The sequence below is a fragment of the Rhamphochromis longiceps genome, linkage group LG1, assembly GCF_057381845.1.
Source record: "Rhamphochromis longiceps isolate RC_006_pf linkage group LG1, R_longiceps_female_GT1.1, whole genome shotgun sequence".
In the NCBI taxonomy this organism is placed as follows: domain Eukaryota; kingdom Metazoa; phylum Chordata; class Actinopteri; order Cichliformes; family Cichlidae; genus Rhamphochromis; species Rhamphochromis longiceps.
The window spans coordinates 41,161,967-41,181,388 of record NC_140557.1 but is presented as its reverse complement, the minus strand read 5'-3'; the positions used below and the strand labels follow the sequence as shown (position 1 = coordinate 41,181,388).

At 39.1% G+C, this 19,422-nt stretch overlaps 2 protein-coding genes across 3 annotated transcripts in view; both read right to left on the bottom strand.

The window, feature by feature from the left end:
- Positions 1–68: 68 nt before the first annotated feature.
- On the bottom strand, positions 69–15,690 carry stard5 (StAR related lipid transfer domain containing 5). Of its 2 annotated transcripts, XM_085409432.1 has the most exons (6): positions 15,235–15,690; positions 12,482–12,531; positions 10,670–10,802; positions 7,156–7,273; positions 4,396–4,489; positions 69–4,310 (listed from the first exon to the last, which is right to left on the bottom strand). In XM_085409432.1, exons 1-6 carry the CDS (start codon positions 15,322–15,324, stop codon positions 4,160–4,162), a joined length of 636 nt encoding a protein of 211 aa, XP_085265558.1. In that variant the 5' UTR covers positions 15,325–15,690; the 3' UTR covers positions 69–4,159. The 2 variants fall into 2 exon arrangements, with proteins under 2 accessions (XP_085265558.1, XP_085265549.1); XM_085409423.1 differs by having other exon boundaries at positions 10,670–12,531; positions 15,235–15,329.
- A 405-nt stretch (positions 15,691–16,095) lies between these two features.
- tmc3 (transmembrane channel like 3) overlaps positions 16,096–19,422 on the bottom strand; it is a 42,943-nt gene continuing 39,616 nt past the window's right edge. Inside the window, exons 21-22 of the mRNA XM_085409455.1 lie at positions 18,833–19,106; positions 16,096–17,288 (exon numbers count right to left, since the gene is read on the bottom strand). Of these exons, the coding sequence (XP_085265581.1) occupies positions 16,286–17,288; positions 18,833–19,106 (1,277 nt within the window). The 3' untranslated portion in view covers positions 16,096–16,285. The remainder of the gene's footprint in view (positions 17,289–18,832; positions 19,107–19,422) is intronic.

The window sequence follows — 19,422 nt, the reverse complement described above, 5'->3', positions numbered from 1 at the left end:
AAAATATTTTCATAACTTTTTATGATATACAGTTACAGAAAAAATATTCACAAATGTGTTGATTGACGTTTTCACAAATATACTGAGAGCTGCATTCAAAGTTTACTCATATTCATTTATTTTTACTGATTACAACCACAACTCTGTGATTACAACCTCTCAAATCAGTGAATACAGTGGGGACTATTATACACGTGTTGGTTTGAACTTGGTTCATTAAAGTGTTGATAATTGTAGGTAATTGATCATAATGGGATTTTATTTGTCTATGCTGTCAGTTATGGTTCTTCGAAAGGAAATCCAAATTGGCAAAAATTGTCATAATGCTGAAGAAATAAAAATTCCTAATCCATGTGTTCCATCAATAGAATTTGAAGAAACAAAACACTATAAATTAATGTGAAGCTCCAGTAGCACTTTATAGTGTCACACTATTAAGCATTACCTATTAGCAAGTACTTATTTTTTTATATGTAATTAATCCTCCCTAGTATGTGGTTTTGTATACGGACACCGTGTACAGCAATCACTGACACTACATCACTGCTAGCAATAATCATAGTCATGGTCATATTCATAATAATATAGCTATATTTATAAATGGCATAATACAGTGTAATGCAATGTAAAAGGTGAATTAAGCTCTTGCTAATACCTTGATAATGCTTAGTATGACACTATTATGCATTATTATTAAGTGCTAGCAAAGTCCCCCACTCTGTCTTGAAAATGAAATTAGATTAAATTAAGATTAAAATCAGTGCACTTCCATTCAGAAACGTACGTTTGTCTTTAGGATTTACAAACTGTAACCCCTCCCCGTAAAAAACCCCAAAACACTGCAAATAGACTACTGTAGTTTCTACAGATTCAATTGAATGTTTGCTTACTTGTTAAAACAGAAAAAGATGAAATAAGCTCTTACCCATATTCAGCTATCCTCCATAATGGGTCAGCCAATCAGAACAAAACTTTGTCCAAATATCACGACGCGTACAGCGTTTATTAACATCTGTGATTTTTATCTCTTATATTCATCTTATAAATACCACTTATTTTTATTTTCTGTCTCACTTTCATTTCATCATTATGTTTGTTTCACGTGTGACGTTTACCGTACCTTGCCGATACTTCACCGTAGGGCTGCTCGATTATGGCAAAAATGATAATCACGATTATTTTCACTGAAATTGAGATCTCGATTATTTGACGATATTTATTTAACAATAACAATGTGTTGAATAATGACTTTAAAGACTGTCAAAAAATAATATAAAACAGTGCAAATACTGATAACAGTGCAAATGTTTGCAATGTAAAAAATAAATGAAAAATGTAAACATCTGTGTTTAGTGAACTTCGCAGTGTTGCTCTGTGGTGCAGCTACGACACTGTTGCAAAGTTTTCACACTGTGTCTACTTGATCCACGTCTGACTGAACCCATAATGTTTCCACACCACTGAAGTTTTTTTTACCTCTCTTTTCAACCAACGGCAGTCACTCTCCTCTCCAAATAACTTCTGCTTAGCTTTCCGAGCTTCCCTCGGGTCCTCTTAATCAGCGGTCCCCAACCCCCGGGCCTCGGACCGGTCCCGGTCCGTGAGTCGTTTGGTACCGGGCCGCGAGCGTTGAGGCTCAGGTGTGAAATGTGTGGTTTTCAGGGTTTTTATCGGTTTTCAGCGTTATTTTGTTATCGTTTTTATCGTTTACTCTGTTTTCCTGGGTCTGTTCACGTGTGTTATGAATAAATCTTTTTTTCGGTACCGGTACTAGTTTTATTTTGTTGTATTTATCCGCGACACCTTAAAGGCCGGTCCGTGAAAATGTTGTCGGGCATAAACCGGTCTGTGGTGCAAAAAAAGGTTGGAGACCGCTGCTCTTAATTGTTGTGACACGTGTTCGAAATGCAGAGAGGTGCGCTCGATTTGCCACACGGAGCAGCGCGAGAGTAAAGCACGAGGGAGGGGCTAATAATCGGCTCAGTCATTTTTAATGATCGTTGAAAGCCCAGATCGTAATCGAGATTAAAATTCGATTAATTGAGCAGCCCTACTTCACCGTCACCGAAAATTTCCTTTTTCTTTTGAATTGGGTTGTAACAGTTTGATATCTTAAGCCAGTTACACAGCAGTTATTCTTATCATTCTGTCTTACACACGCAGTTACCTCATGCCACTTAAAATAGTTATTTTTCAAAACTTTTTACATCAAATCTGTCAGTCGTAGTTTTATAAATTGGTATAAAATTGACAACAACAAAAAAGAAAAACCTTTTTAGGTTTTCCTAAATGAAATATAATTGATTTGGTCATTACTGAACCAGTCTACCAAAGTTCCACTGAATGGAAACTGTGCTTCAGAAAACACAGCCATGAAAGTCACAGGAAGACGCTTCTGCTCAGGTGAACAGCATTAAAAATATCCAATTTAAAGGCATTTTAGGTTCGCCAGAAGGAAAAAAAAAAGTTTTGCTTACAAGGGCTCCCCACGAATTCCAATGTATACTTCATCGTTTTAGTATAACTGATAAAAGAGGTAGATATTCATCGTTTGCAGGTGAACAAAACCACAGGAATTCAAGTACAACACGAACAAGCAGGTAAAATAAGTATAGAAAATGTCACTCATTTTTTAAGTAAATATTTGTAACAGTGCTACTGTCATGAAATTCTAACAGATGTCAGTAACAGCCCATCCAATCCACACATGCAAAGAAATCAAACCATAGATGTCAAAAAATGATGTGTAAGTATTGAACATGGTTACTGAAATTTATCCAGAAGCCTTTGTTGGTGATGGCAGCTTCAAGATGAAGAACTATGCATTGCTGGGAGTTGTGGCCCACTCTTCCCCATAAACAGTCTTTAAGCAGCAGATTCTTATCAAGAATGTCTCCGTACACTCCCCACACATCCTTCATTTACTTATGTGAAGCATGCCAGCACCCTAAGCTGAAAACACAGCCCCACACCTTGATGTTCCTGTCACCAAACTTCACCGTTGGTATAGCGTTTCTTGGATAATATGATGATGATAATAATTTGATAATTTTCCATAATTTCCTTCGGGATTAATAAAGTATTCTGATTCTGATGATCTCTATTATGGCATCAAACAGTTCAGTTTTGGTCTCATCTGAACAGACTTTATTCTCCCAGCATTTGTTTAAAAGTTCAGCAAACTTTAAACGTATTTCAACATGCTTTTTATTCAGCAATGAAGTTACGCATGGTGAACATGGATACAGGCCATGGGGGTGGAGTGCATTCATTTTTTCTTTGAAATAACAGTACCTACTGATCCAGGTGTTTCTGTAGCTTTCTACAAGTGGTCCTTCACTGCTGGAAAACTCCTCTGATTATTCTTTTCACTCCTCTGTCTGAAATGTTGCAGGAATCACCTGGTTGTGGCTGGTTTTTGGTCAGATTATGGTCCCAACAGTGCTCACTGGAACCTTCAGTATTTTAAAACCTCCTCTGTAACCAGTGCCATCAGTATCGTTTGCAACAATAAAGTTGCTGCAGAGCATCATGAGATTCTTGTGTGACACCTTGGTAATGTTACTTTTTATAAGCCATCAGGTGGGACTGAACAAGCTCATATTAATTTGCACTGAGTGGCAGGATTGCGTTCTAATTACAGATGGATTTCAGTTGCAGTCATGACTTTCTTCACGTGTTTAACCTCTGCCCCTTTTTGTTATTATAAATAACTTTATGAACCTCTATGGTTTGATTTCTTTGCATGTGTGGATTAACTGGGTTGTTACACACATAGTAAAAATTTAAGGGTCAATAGGAACTTTAGAAATATATTTACTTGAAACATCGGTGATGTGTTTCATACTTCTTTTACCAGCTGTAAATGTGAGGTATGAAGTTAAAACCAATAAACGATATCAGCATACGTTGACTAAGAGCCGTGCAATGTGCATGTTTACTATACACGCAAGTAAGAAGAGGAAATGTCTAATGCCACACTATTCTCATAAAAAAGGAATGTTTTTCATGCTTTTAACACGTGTACAAATACGTCTATGTTCATGTGATCATCTGATAATCTGAGCTTGTTCGTTACTGTTGACTTAGACTGTTAAAAATGTCATGAACATCTGAACTACTCGTGAGCAGCCCTCAGGCAGGAATTGAACTCTTTGTGTCAAAAGTCCTTGAGTGATTTAACAGACTTGGCCAGGTTGCTGTAGAACTCCGCCATGCTGGAGGGGAAGAATGAGTCAACCACAGAGCGAGGGAGGTAGCCTCCTAGGTCGGTTTGGAAAAAAGTCAGCACCTGGGTTTTGTTGGGCTCTCTGGAAAAAACAAGGGGGAAAAAGAGAGAAACTTTTAACACACACACAAACACACACAAATGAAATGCATTGTTTAGTTACTCACCCTGAGACGGGGACACAGATGCAACCACAGGGATGGTTGAATCCTCTCACGTAGCCAGACTGGGGAGCGCAGCTCGGGTGAATTGTATTGGTAGCTTTTTGATATCACACAAAAGATACAAGCACATAACCATATGAGTCTATTTATACCGGTCCATGTGAGAATAAATCAAAGATTCATAACGTTTTTGAGAATATTAGATTGTAACAATGTAAACGTGCACTTTAACCTCATCACAATAAAAATGCTATTGCATGTCTCACGCATATGAACAGTAACCAGCATATTTTGCATCAGTTTGTTGCATTGTAGTTCCTAACGCTCCACTGATCACTGAAACTGATGGCGTCTTCAGAACAGGCAAATGCTTCTGATAATATAGTGATTTTACCTCAGTTATTTTCTTCTATACCTTTCTCTGACGAATGTCCTATTCATTTATTTATTATGTCTGTTTTTGACCAGGACATGTCCTTCAACGCACATATTAAACAAATATGTAAGACTGCGTTCTTCCATTTGTGCAACATCTCTAAAGTTAGAAATATCCTGTCTCAGAGTGACGCTGAAAAACTAGTTCATGCATTTATTACTTCCAGGCTGAACGACTGTAATTCATTATTATCAGGAAGTCCTAAAAACTCCCTGAAAAGCCTTCAGCTAATCCAAAATGCTGCAGCAAGAGTCCTGACAGGGACTAGAAAGAGAGAGCAGATTTCTCCTGTTTTGGCTTCCTGTTAAATCCAGAATTCAAAATCCTGCTCCTCACATACAAGGTCTTAAATAATCAGGCCCCATCTTATCTTAATGACCTTGTAGCACCATATAACCCCATCGCTGTCCCTGTCATGTGCTTCCTGTTTTATTTTTGATAGCTCTGTTCTGTGCTCAGCTTCTGTCCCAGTCTCGTCTGCCTGATTATTTCCAGCTGTGTTTCCCTCCAGTCTCCCATTCCCTGATTTCTCTGTTGTGCATTTTAGTCCTCTGTCTTCGCCTGCTCGTTGTCGCGTCGTACCCTCAATATGCTGTTTTTCCTTCTGTGCTCCTTGTAGTTTCTAGCTCTGGTTTCCAGTGTCTTAGTGTATATATTTACGTTGGTATTTCTAGTTCCCTGTTTTCAGGTTGTTTTCTGTATGAAGAGTTTTACAGCCAAAATAAAGCTGCCTTCTTCAGTTCTCTCCTTCAATGTCCGTGAGTCCTGCATTTGGTCCAATCTCCTGCCTGCCACACAGCGATTCACGACAAAAACTGAATTGACTTTATGGCCAGGGAGTAGGTCAGCTGCTTTAATCATCCAGTTACAGCCAGTATTTTCAACTCCACTGTTATCATGTCTTTTACAATAAAGTCGACATTTGTGATATCACTGTCAGGGAGAAAGTGTCCCAGACTGTTCATGCGCTGCATTGTGCAGGTAAAAGTCAACTGTGCATTGCACATGGACAGCACTGCTTAAAATAATAAAAAATGACTCATAAAGTTAGTTGTCTTTGCGTATACCACTCTGCTTCTTTGTCATACATCTTTACATCACCAAGTGTCGTCGTCTTTAGAACTTGGGCTGTCTGTCAGAGTGCTGTCGTACTGCTCTCACTTTACGAGCGTACTGGTGTATACGGCTGCAGCAGCCCAAACGGCACACACACTGCTCCTGGCTGCTCCTCCTAAGGCTGTTTTATGCTCACCGTGTTGCTTGTGTCACATGGCGATTTTCACATCACATCCTGCGTTGCAAGACATCATTTTTGTGGCACGTCGGCCGGTCTTGCACCATTTATTTATTTATTTTTTTGCAGCCTGGTGCGTTGAAGAGAAGTGTACGATCATGCAGGTTTTTTTAACCACCGTTTTCAGAGATACACTGACACACAGAGGAAGATGTTGCAACCATTTACAAATTTGAGTTTGTGGAAGGAACTTTGCAAAAAGCAACCACTTGACAAAGTCCTGGCTTCTGGTTTTGACTTCTTCTCGACTTTATCAGCAAGTATGATGCAATATTATCTGAGTGGCGATACCTATCATTTAGGAGAAAACTGCAGCGTCTTCTTGTGCCTTATCGGCGGGTATAAATGACTGCATCTGTGTGATGACTGTGGGGCGGCGAGCGAAGCAACCACTGCAGAGGGTATATGGGCACCTTAAAGGCCACAGTATACTCGCTGTAATGGTCGCGTTGCCCTCTGCCGAAACCTCATTTCACAGACACTTGTATTTATACCCACCATTACGCTGCAGAAAGCTGCTGCGGTATATAACAATATAGGTATAACCATAAGTGTCGCTACTCAGACAGTATCACCACATAAGCTTTGATATGTTGTTATGGCCGAGGCTCGGGCCTCCATCTGTGTATCTGTACGTCTCTGAGCTTCTTTGCTAAAATGTAACTAAAATGGTGCAAAAAACCCTTCAAGATCAATCACTCGTTTCTTCAACCCAGCTTACAAAAACTGAGAGGTGGACGACATGTTGAGTGGCACCGTAAACTGTGTGCCTCAAACTAACCTGACTTGGCTCTGACTCTAACCACATGATTGGGTCAGCACGGTGCTGAAGCAGCCAACGCTGTTCGTTTCTGTGCAAGTTTACAGGCGATCAGATAATTATTTCTCCCACGATTTATCCCAATCATCATAACATCTCAAAGAGCCATGGAAGTAAAAACGGTGCTTAAGTGCGCATCACAATCAACCTTAGAGAGTAAAAAAAGACAGAAGTACAAGAAGAGTGAGAGACAAACATTGAGTCATTACGCACCATTTGAAGAAATGCTGCCATCTTCGTATTGCTTAATTAAAATAACATCTACAAAGTCTCGTGGTGCTATGATGCCCATAGCTGCAGAGGGCGTGACTGTTCGGCAGATCGAGATGTCCTGCACAAGAGTGGACGACAAGGGGACGTACTCAATAAAGCTTAACAAAGAACAAATATGATCCACATTTTGATATCAGTTCATCCAGAAAGTATTCGCAGTGTTTATCATGTTTATCATGGTTCAACCTTATTCCAAAATGAATTAAAGTATTTTTTACCCCTAACCTCCACACACAACATCCTATAATGACAAAGTCAAAAAGTTTGCTTGAAATTATTGCAAATTTACTCAACCCTCTGTTTGCCAACCCTGCTCCATCTGAGATGTTAAGTCTAATTGTTGAATGTTGCCATTGTGTTTCTTAAATTTGTACAGTCTTAGTTCAAGCAGTAGGATCAAAGCTTTGATCCTGACCACCTCTCCAACCACTCTGTGCTGGGGGAGGTTTTATTGTAGATACATCCTATCTGAAAGATCTGTTTCTTTTGATGTAAACTTCCTGGGTTTACGACCCTTTGGTCAGCAGGTCTCACGCACACACACACACACACTCTTACACAAGTCCACACATATACATAAAATGCTTTGTCTTAGAACCAAGGGGGCGTGGCTTTGTTCTGACGTGTTTTGTGTGAACTGTCTCCCAATAAAAGGTAGCAGGAGGTGGTCAGATCTGGGGGTCACTTTCGTGGTGGACACAGACGAGGCCTCCCTTGTGCAAATAATCGATCGATCGACTGTCTTGTTTTCTTCATGATGAATAAGTCTCTAGAATTAGCGGGACTTGTGGAAACACAGACCCAACATGAACATTTGCCAGTGTTCCTATGCTCAAGCATTCCTCTCAGTCACACCAGTTATCAGTAGCTCTCCTCTAAATCCGTGCACCTGGTAACCAACTGGATTAGGATACAGTGGTCTGGAAAAGTAGGCCCCGAATAGAGCAACCTGTAAGAAGCAGTTAACTATGAGTAAAATCACATACACCTTTGGATTCTGTGTTTGATTCTGTCATTTTTGACTAAAATGAAAGATGATTCACTAATAGCAAACTGACACACAGATAAACTCTGTATCACCTGTAGACATTAAGCACTTTTACCCTCTCTCAGATGTAATGAGAGGTAAACCAGGAGCACTTCAATATCTTTCAGTCCCATCTGTCTCTTGACGGTTGACCAGGTGATGAGCGTGCCATGTTTCCTCCAGATATGACATTTAGCATTCAGACCAAAGAGTTAAATCTTTGTTTCATCGTATCAGAGAATCTTGTTTCTCTAATCCAAGTCTTTCAGGTGCCTTTTGGCAAACTCCAGCTGTCATATGCCTTTTACAAACAAGTGGCTTTCATTCTCTCTCCACATAGCAATGCTGGAGAGTGAGTGGACTGTCACCTCCTTGACTAAGGATCAGATTGCTCTAGGAAGATAACTGGTGGTCCCAAAGTTCTTCCATGTACAGATGATGAAGATCACTGTGCTCACTGGGACTTTCAATGCTGCAGATTTCTTCCTGTACGCTTCTCCAGATCTGTGCCTTCATACAATCCTGTCTTGAAGGTCTACAGACAATTCCTTGGATTTTATGACTCGGTTTGTGCTCTGACATAGACTGCCAGAGGATCTTAGATAGATGTGTTCGTTTCCAAATCACGTCCAATTAACTGAACATGTCACAGGTGGAGATCTAAAAAATGATCAGTGGGAACAGGATGCACCCGAGCTCAGTTGTACCTGTCACGGCAAAGACTGTTAAGTTACTTTTGTTTTTCTATTTTTAATAAACTTGCAAGAATTTCAAGCCAACATTTTTATTTTATTTTCTTTTACATTTCATCATTATGGGGTGTTGTGTGTAAGATAAGATAAGATAAGATAAGATAAGATAACCTTTATTAGTCCCACACGTGGGAAATTTGTTTTGTCACAGCAGGAAGTGGACAGTGCAAAAGTTATGACGCAAAAATTGTGTAGAACTCTGAGGTGAAAAATACATTTAACCCATTGTGGAGTGCGGCTGTAATGTGAGCAAATGTGGAACAAGTGAAGCGCATAAGCACTTAAAACTGCACCAGGCAAGAATTTCATTTTAAAATAAAGTAAGTGACTTTTCCTAATTGGTCCAATTTATCAGTTTTCATTAACAGACAAACACGTAACCATGGCAAGAGATGTGAGAAGTGCTTTCATTCATACTACTTATTAATAGATGCTGGTTAATATAAGATTTCCAAATAGTTTTGAGGAAAGCAAAAACAAAACAAAACACAAAAAACTGATGCAGCTTTAAATAAAATTAAAAATTGAATGACTTGATGGAACTTTAAAGAATGTGAGGGGAAAACTACAGTGGGGCAAAAAATGATTTGATCCCAACTGCATTTATAAGTTTATTCACAAAGAAATGAACAGTTCCTAATTTTTCTGGTGGTTTCATTTTAATGAAGAGAGAGACAGAATAGTTACTCAGAAATGCAGAGAAACAACACATTACATAAAAGTTGGAAACTGATCTGCTTGTTATTGAGGGGAAAAAGTATTTGATCCAAGCAAACACGACTTTGTAGTGAAACTCTTCCTGGTTGCCAGGTTTGCATGCATCTCAGGACGGGCTTTGGCCCACTCCTCTAGAAACTCTCTAAATTTGAAGTTTCAACTCGTTCCAGACTTTCTATATGAAAACGGGTCTGGAGACTGGCTGAGCCAATCTATGACCAAGTGCGTTTTGTGTTAAGTCGCTCCTTTATTGCCATTGCAGTATGTTTTGGATCACCGTCATTCTGGATGACTCATTTTATGGTACACAGACCTGTCCATTGGCCCCTCAATACAGTCAAACTGTCCTGTACCCTTAGCAGAAAAACAGTCCCAAAGCATAATGCGAACAATGCTGTTCTTGATGTCATGGTCCCCTAATCTGTCTTAATCATTAACAAGTTTCTCCCATGTAGCTGTGAACTGGTCCAGCACCTTTCTCATGATTTACCCATGAGGCAAGATCTTGCATGGACTCCCGACTAAGAGAGACTTGTTGTCATTTTATATTTCTTCCATTTCCAAATATTTGCACCAACAGGTGTCATTTTCATCGATCTCATTTCATCAACACGTTGAGATCAGTAGTATGTTGTTGGATGACTAATCTGTGGGAGACTGAATTCTGATTGATCAAATACTTATCTCAGTGAAATTCAAAGGCATGCAAATCAATTTATAACCTTTATGTGATGTGTTTTTCTGGATTTTTGGTTGATATTCAGTCTCTTGTTATTAAAGAAAACTACTGTAAATTGAAAAAAAAAACAAAAAACGTTTGTTTTTGTGCAAACTTCAGCTTGGGATCAAATAAGTATTTCCCCCAGTGTACATGAAAACTCTATGGTTAAATAAATAATAATAATGAAAATAATCACAAAACATTGTTTGAACAGAAAGGAGACAAAAAATAACACACCTCTGTAATTTGTTCCAGAACCTCAAACCTTTTGACATTGTTGTCCCATTTGACTCTGAGTCCACTGGGCACCGGTTTAAGACATTCCCACACTTTTTCAGGAGTGCCGTTGACAATCCCGTCACCCTTATAACTGCCAGTGTAATCAGATAATGGCACATAGTGAGGAGAGAAGATTATGAAGGCAGGACTACCACACTGTTGTATAAGAAAACAATTTGACCTACGCACACAGATAACAGAAGCAAAACATTCTGTTAGAAATGCCACTTGCAAAAACATTCGCATGCAGGTGATGCACTGAGCATTATTAAAGCTCTGCATTTAAGTATGTAAAGTGGACTCACTAGCTTTTCTGAAAACTGCAATGGCTCCAAACTGATTCCTTTAAATAGGAGCTATGAAATGATCAATTTAAAAAAAAGATATCTAATTAGAGAGCAGCCCATTTTTACCCTCAGTGTCTTTCCTGAGTGCAGTTTTTCCTCCCACTGTAACCAGTTTCTGGCTTAAAGAGGATTATTGGATCATTTTGTAGGGTCTTTACTTTATGTTGTAAAGAACATTGAAACAACTGTTGTTGTACACTTGTGCTACACGAATAAAAGAACTCAGCATAATAATACACTCTGATTTATGCAATGCAGTTCAGCTATATGCCAATTTTTAGGTTCATATCGTCATCAGACATTAGGATAAGTAATAATGATCTGCTGTAACTTTACAAGCTTTCATTATGAGGCCAGTGTAATGAAATAATTTATATTCTACACATATTTAAGCTCCTAAGACCCAAACTCTTTCATTTCGTTTTTCATTTCTCTTTGGGACCTGATGAATGTAAAAACAAAGAATTAGATGTTTTGGCTTTTTTTAATATTTGTTTCTGAGAAAGATGAGATCCACATATGAGGACATTCGCTTTAAATTTCAAAAGAACAGTGGTAGTTTTATGTCCTCGTGCGTGGATATCAGGCCCCAGAGCAAAACTTTGTATTTTGGTCTAGACAACCCAAACTGTGATGTCCACATATGTGCACGCCAGGTCCTAGCTCTGCCCTCAAAAACAGACACAGATGTAAAACTTGTCTATGTAGCTGGACTTAAGAAATAAACGTGCTTTAAAAACTTGAATCACTTAACGCCATCTTGTGGCAGAACAGAATGTGACATCATTGGGTTTGTTGGCTGGTTGCAGTCAACAGACTTGCACTGGTTTCTGTTAGCTAACTAGTAACATAACTGATAACTTGGTGGAAAATAAGAACACTAAAACTAAAAATCAGTCCCAGAGGGTCACTTTTGTGCTGCCCCTGGCAGTAACAAGGAGTTAGTTTTATCTTAAGAAACTGAGTATATGCTGTCCACTATCTGTGTCTCTTAACCAGTAAATGGGTTCCTTATCGTTTGGCCAGCTGCACTGAAAAGGGAATTTCCACCATGAACTGGTAGATTCCCCTTGATACCTGCACTTTAAAGTCAAGAACACACACTACTCTATTTTTTTTTTATCTGAGTTAAACTAGAAGTTGAATAAAATCCTCCACAGATAAATGTATGATTACAATTACTGATGAACAGAAGTGCAAAAAACCAATATTCCAGGAACCCCAACAAGCACAAACGTTTTTCTGAGGCATTTCTGCTTTGATATGTTTAAGAAGTCACTATTATCCTTAATGCCTGTTTTTATTCTTGCACCTGCACAGCAATGTTTTCTCCAGAAAAGCACTAATCTGTATATTTGATGCGTGCTTAATACTTCAGGAAACCAATAGTGCAAAAGAAGTGAAAAAAGGACAGATTCCTCACAGATTCCCCGGGAACTCAGACGAGGGTCGCCACGACACAATGACATCGTTCTGCCAAAGAAAACGGAACAATAACTGTGAACAGCATTTGGTTATACTGGACCGTGTCAGGTCTGTTGAAAACCTATGCAGAGAAATTTGCATGAAAAGAGTTACACATGTATATGATACACAAGTGTGTAAGATTTACAAGTGTGCACAGTGATTTGTGTGTGACCTTTGGGTACACACAAATGTGTGCTTCAATTCACATACAAAAAAAAACAATTTTACAAATGTGTCCATCCAAACTTGATGCACACATTTAAAATAAACAGCGATCATCTGTGTGCAACTTTTTTAATTGGAGTTGCACAAATCGAATCATTTTTCTTTTTAAAAGCTTCTTGTGCATACATGTGTCTAAAATACATGAGATCCACAAATGTATGTTATGTTCAAGTCCCATAGGAAAACTGTGACATCTGGGCTTCCACTCTGTTCCCGTTTCATTTTCTAAATAAACAGACCAGTTCATCAACCCTCTATTAGAAAACATAGATTTACAAGTTACAAACCCCACAAATACATTAACCTCTAAAGGTTAATGTTCTTCAGTCAGCGCGTAGCTGCAGATGGGGGAACACTACGGTTGAATATCCCTGTGGCTCATCCTCTGAACTAGGTATATGCAAACGAATCTCTGTATATTTGAATATGGATAAACCAGGTAGTGTGGAACACTTTGATGTTGATCCTACTCTTCTTGGATAACAGCAGGCTAACACTGATATCAGCTTAATAACTAATGATGAAGTTTGTCATCTGAATTCATCACTAAGTTAAACGTTTTCTGCTCTCAGCTAGCATCAGCTTAAATAAACCCTGCAGATGATGATGAATTTCTACCAGTAGACTTACCCACCAGAGACTGCTAGCAATCTGCCAGGTCTCTCCTAGCAGAGAGATTTACCTCAGTGTTACAAATGCATACATGTAAGATTTACGCATGATAAATGGACTGGTTCTTATGTAGCATGTTTTCTCTTTTTTTCTATATTTAACAACTTTCTATCTAACATTCACGCACATTCACACATCGATGTGCATCAGAGAATTTGGGGTTAGCATCTTGTCCAAGGATATTTGGCATGCACCTTGGAGCAGCCAGGTATCGAACTGCCAAGCTTTCGATTAACAGATGACCTGCTCCTGACCTATAGTCATGTACTGTACAGTGTACAGTGATTTCTGTCTAACTTTTGAGGACTCACAAATTCCAATCCACATACAAATACAAAGCAATTTGACAGATGTGTAAATCCAAACCTGAATTGTGATCATTTAACCTCAATTTTTAACTTTTATACAAATGTCTAAAAATAGAAGTAACAACTCACTTACAAAACCTTAAATGGATGTGCATGAATCGCCTGCTACTAGGAAACCATGACATCTGGACTTCCTCTGTATTCCTGTTTTTTTCTTTTGAATTTTTGTTAAATAAAGTAGAATGTCACCGCCTGCCAGAAAACAGAATTCATTTTGATTCGGCAGGCTCCTAACTGAGAGATGTGACCTGGAAGTATCTGTGTGGCAGCCTTAACAAGAGCTGTTCCAATTCTCCAAATAATAAAGAAAGGAGTTTCAATGCTTCCATTAGCAGAGGGTACACTGGACCATCCTTTATGAAAAGGTGGGAGAGAACAGTGTCCCATAATTCATTGCAACAGACATAATAAACAATTGCTCAGATCACGGAAGTCATAGCATAAATTCCTGATATATTTAGAGTTTTTAACAACAGTTTGTTAAAGTCACAGCTGAACTCTGAACATCACGTTGCTGGAATAAAAACTGCTTGTTGAGTTGTTTCTCCATCAGCTGAAGATTATGATTTACATTCACTGATAAAAATGTGCTTAACGTTCTGTATAATCAGTGTTCATTGGTAACGCACTTTATTGTAGTTTTAGTCTTAGGATTTATTTTTTACTTCAGTACAAGTCAGCTGGGATCAGTGATGGATGGAGGGGATTTTACTGCAGTTACAGAAACTCTTAGCAGGGAGGAGGAAAGAAGTTCCACTAAATGACAAAAGAAAAATATGAGAAAATAAGATTGATCTCATTTTATAGATATGGGACAGATTTACTATGTGAGGCAAATTACTGTCATGTCGCAATTGCAGGATGATCTAACAATGCACTGTAACTTCTGTACAGAGATGCAGGTAGTTCACTTCAGTGAAAACCAGCATTGTGACGGGAGAATGTGAATTAGAGACTCAAAAATTCAATGCAAACTAAATTGCGTCTCTGAGAACAGCGAGGCAATTCAGATAAATGAGGCTGAAGGAGAATCGATATAAGAAATAAAATTCACAGAGTACTGTGCAAAGGGTTCAGAGGATTGGGACTCAGTACAGCTTTATCCAGAGGAGAGCTGCAGTAGGAACGCTTCCATACTATAAACCTACCTGTGTGAACAGCTGACCTGTACGAGTACGGAAAGTCCGGACTCCGGTACTGACAAACCACCAATATGTATTCTAGTCAGTAGTAAAACACACGTTTTACTTCTCTGTGGTGAATGAGTGGGATGCAAAATGTTATTAGCGAAGCTTTCAAGTTAGAAATCCCAAACTAACGTTTGTGAACTTTGAACTACCGACGCGGGCCACGTCAGTTAACCCACTAGACCAGAGAACAGCATGTATCTGGAAAACGTAGGGAAATAGTGTTGAGCTCATATGAGGATGTAAGAAACATTTACCGATTTCTTGCAGACTTTCCATCCAGACTCATCCTTCCTGTAGCTCATCAAGCAGTCGGCCACTGCTTTCGCTTTATGTTCAAAATCCATTTTTGGGAATAACAATTAATGTTGCTCACCTAATCCAAACGAGACTGATTAAATAGCTGACGGGAAACACAAAACTGAAGTCACGCTGGATCTTAACAATACAAGTCAGGTCCAGCGGCTAAAAGTACCTAACGAAGGCTAGAAACGCAAACCCTGGTCAGGTTAGTGTGGACCACCGCTACAAAGCTAGCGTTAGCCAGAATGAATGAGACGAGCTGCGCAGCGGCCGCATCGCGGAGCAACTATCTTCCATTGGCTTAGGGTGGTGTGACTTTTGTCCCTGCCTGATTCAAAGCATCAAAATTGTAATTTTGCACAATTAATTTCCCCAAAGTACAAACAAAGCACCGGAATCAGTTACTGAGATATCGCGTCATCAAAAACAATAAACTTCCGGTAGCTTTCAAAACAAAACACCTTTAAACCTTATTTAATTACTTTTCATTCATTCATTAAACGTTAACAAATAGATTTCAGTGAACTTTTAGAAAACGTGATTCCAGTATTCCCATGATAAAAAGCCCAGTGGCTTTTAATAAAGTGATATACTTTTGATTTAGGGAGAGCAAGCTCACATCTATCATATTTTGAAGTCCCTCAGTCCTCATAGAAATTTCTCCAGCTTCACACGCACCCGTGAACACCCTCTTCCGTGATTACAGCAAATTAAGCTGGGTATTTTTAGTCAGCTCGGATACAATTTTATCTATCCATCTATAATAAAAGGCAACCAAATGTAATTATTTAAGTTGTTTATGTTTTTATTGCTGATGTTACACAAGTAGACACATTCTTCTATTGTTCTTTGCACTTCCACAATAGCTAGTGCAATTATTTAACAGCATCAAAAGGATATGGAATCACACAAACACAGAAAGGAAATGACATTTTTGTGTGCTTTCAGTGCAGAGTGTCAGTTAATGCCTAATGCTACATATATTATTTAACAGAAACCAACATTTCAAACATTGGAGCAGACCAGATCATTTGATTCAGTGATTTTTAGATCAAAGCTGGTTTTGGATTTCTTTTTGGCCATTTGTCCTTGCCTGGCTCCAGACTTCAAATAGCGCTCCTTGTTGTGGATAACCTGAATATACTGGTCATTGCTGCTATTCTGCTGGTCACTGCTAGAGGCCAGGGAAGCTGAGTCTGACTCAGTCTGCACATTCTCCAGCTTTTGCTTTGTCTTGGACTTCACATGAGGCTCAACATGTCTGGCCCGAGTTTGAGACAGATACTGTCTTCTCGGGGAATGAATGTGACATCTGGTTTGCAGAAGAAGAGGGTCAACTACTCTCACATTAGCCTGTGACTCAGAGTGTGACTCTTCATCTCCACAGGCTATTTCTCCTACTCCATTCTCCTCTTCATCTACGTCTTGAGCCCCATATCTTCCTTGAGCTGTGTGGTTTTCTTTAGATATAGTTATGTAGGTTTCTAGACGGTCACCAATGTAGAAATGTGCTGGCTGTTGGAGGTTAGACGGTGAGCGGGCCCGATGAGTTTTCCCTAGTGACATCTTTCTCCTGCCTTTCCCTTGGTCTTCCTCCTCATCCTCTTCACTTGGATGTTGCTGTGATGCGTGGGACTGGTAAGGACGTGGTTTACTGTGAGCATTGCGTGGTGTGTAGCGTCTGACATTACGTGGGTACAGTTCCATGATCTCTGTGGGTTCCTCCATGAAATAATGGCGTGGGATCCGTGTGGCTGAGCGCAGCAACTTTTTCCTGGGTTCATGCTCATTGACAATCACATAGCGGGTGGTGTGACCACGGCGTCCTCTATAACTCTGTGCAGTAATGATCCCAGCAGCTTCAACTGGATGAACAGAATGTACAGTCTTCCTGCACAAGGGGTCAGAGTGAATGCTGTCAGAACAGTGAGGTGGAGAATTGTATACCATGTGATGGTAGGACTTGGATCTGCAGGTACCACTAGGACCACCAAGAAAAGGTGGAGGCCTATAATGAAAAAGGACAACAATAACAATCAGCTTTTGTGTTACAGCAGATTACATTTCGTTGTTTTCCATGGATTACAAATGTCAGTGCTCTCCACAGAACACTAGTGTTGTCGAACAGGGGAAAATGATACTGTCTTTACATATCTCTGCCCCCTGATAAAATGCTGATTAAGGATTATTTAGCTGCAAATTGGGGCTGAATGTTTAATCCTTGTTATATCAAAATCAAGAGGCACTTGATTGGCAGCCGTTTGTAGTCAATGATTGACTAAAGCCTGGAACCCATGGACGATCAGTTTGGCAGCATTTCGTCGAATCTGCGTAGTATAACTCGGTTCCCTTTGCCACAATACAAACTTTGTCTCTACCATGTTTGACAGATAATTTAGCATGTTGTGGATCACGAGCTGTTCCTTTTCTCTGCCACACATTTCTCTTCTCGTCATTTTGGTACTAGTTAATCTTGTTCATCTGTCAAACATTTTTTTTTCAGAAATATGTTCACTCTGTTAGATGTTTTCTGGAGAAGTCCTGGCCCTCTTGTTCTGGTGTAACCAGTGGCTTGCACCTTGTTGTAAACCCTCTTTAATTTTGGTGTCTCTTGCCTTGAGAGTGTTCTTGACTTAGCTAGACGTTATGCTTTTGTTTTTCTAAACCATGGAAATCATTTTGTCATTGTTCACTTTCATTGTCTTCCTGTGGCCTTTCAAGTTTCTTGGTGTTGTGAGTGCCTTCATTCTTATTTGATTGTACCAAAGTGTTGATTTGACCACCCCTAAACTTTTGGAGTTCTTTCTAATATTTGTATTTTGTTTTATCGGCCCAGTGATAGTCTCCTGTCTTTGGCCCTCATATTTAAAATACAGTTAAAAGCTTTGAAATAATTTGAAATTCACTACTATGGTGTACAGAGGCAAAACTATAAAAGAATTGTGTCAATGTCCAAATACTTTGGGGCCTGATATATACATATTATTAATAGTATCTCTATATACATGTTAATAAGCTGACTTTAGGGGATGTGGAAGAGGCAGAGACACATACTAGCAGGATGCCATAGTCATGACTTAATGTTTTATGTCTTTGCATGAAAAATTATAGACCTATTTTTTTAGATTATAGTGAAATCTATACAGATTACAGATTTACATAATGGGCAGCATGAGAGAAGTTCACTTCTGAAATGTCATAAGTTAGAAATAACAGTTAATCTTTTAAATATGTATAAAAGAAACTATTTGAATTGCTTGATCATTTTTAATTTACGTTTTTTTCGTTACCAATATTTTAAAGTGGACATCAAAAAGAAACTTTCTCAACAGGCTGTATATGTTTTACCAGGTTTGACCAAGTCTGAGTTCTTCCATTGGCAAACTAGACTGAGACTTTATCAAAACATATCATTAGGCATCGCTCCTGGCTATAATTTCATAGTGAATATATGATACAGGAAATTTATAACACAGTTTCACTATATTCAGCCTTTAAGAGGTCCCCTAAAGTAAACCTGACTGGTTAAAGCAACATGTCAGTGTGTGAGACCTGTTAGGAATGTGCTCCAGCCAATGTTTGGGCAGTACGGTTACTGCTGGACTTCTGATAGATCCGGCCACACCTCCTCTGTTCAGGTCTCCTCTAGATACTGATTTCGTGATGGTGCGGATGCAATTCCCACGATGAACAGGGGATTCAAAGTTTGTGGTGCTGCTATTCTGACAGGGAGATGGGGTGTGGTTAGAGGACTCTTGGCTGGCGATGTTGTTTTCCTCATGATCTGACTTTTTGTCTGCAGCAGCCTCTGGAATCTGTAGTCTCGCTGTAGAAGAGCGATACAGTGGTGTGAAAAAGTGTCTGCCCTTCCTGATTTTGTATGTTTGTCACACTAAAATGTTTCAAATCATCACACAAATTTAAAAATTAGACAAAGATAACACAAGTAAACACAAAATGCAGTTTCTAAATGAAGGTGTTTATTATTAAGGGTAAAAAAATATCCATACCTGTATGGCCCTGTGTGAAAAAGTTAAGCCCTTAACCTAATAATGGGTTGGGCCAGCAGTCAGCTGGGCCTTTATTGATGCCTCGGGACTTGCTGTGATAAATGGAACCATGATTTCTGCAAGTTTTGAAAA

Bases quoted from the DNA above. Each gene is read 5' to 3' on its own strand.
- stard5 (XM_085409423.1), bottom strand. From the start codon at position 10,993: ATGCAGAGCTTTAATAATGCTCAGTGCATCACCTGCATGCGAATGTTT. The intron at 4,490-7,155 runs GTGCGTAATGAC...GATATCAAAAAG, and splicing joins TGGCAGCATTTCTTCAAATG to CTACCAATACAATTCACCCG. The intron at 4,311-4,395 runs GTGAGTAACTAA...TGTTTTTTCCAG, and splicing joins ATCTGTGTCCCCGTCTCAGG to AGAGCCCAACAAAACCCAGG.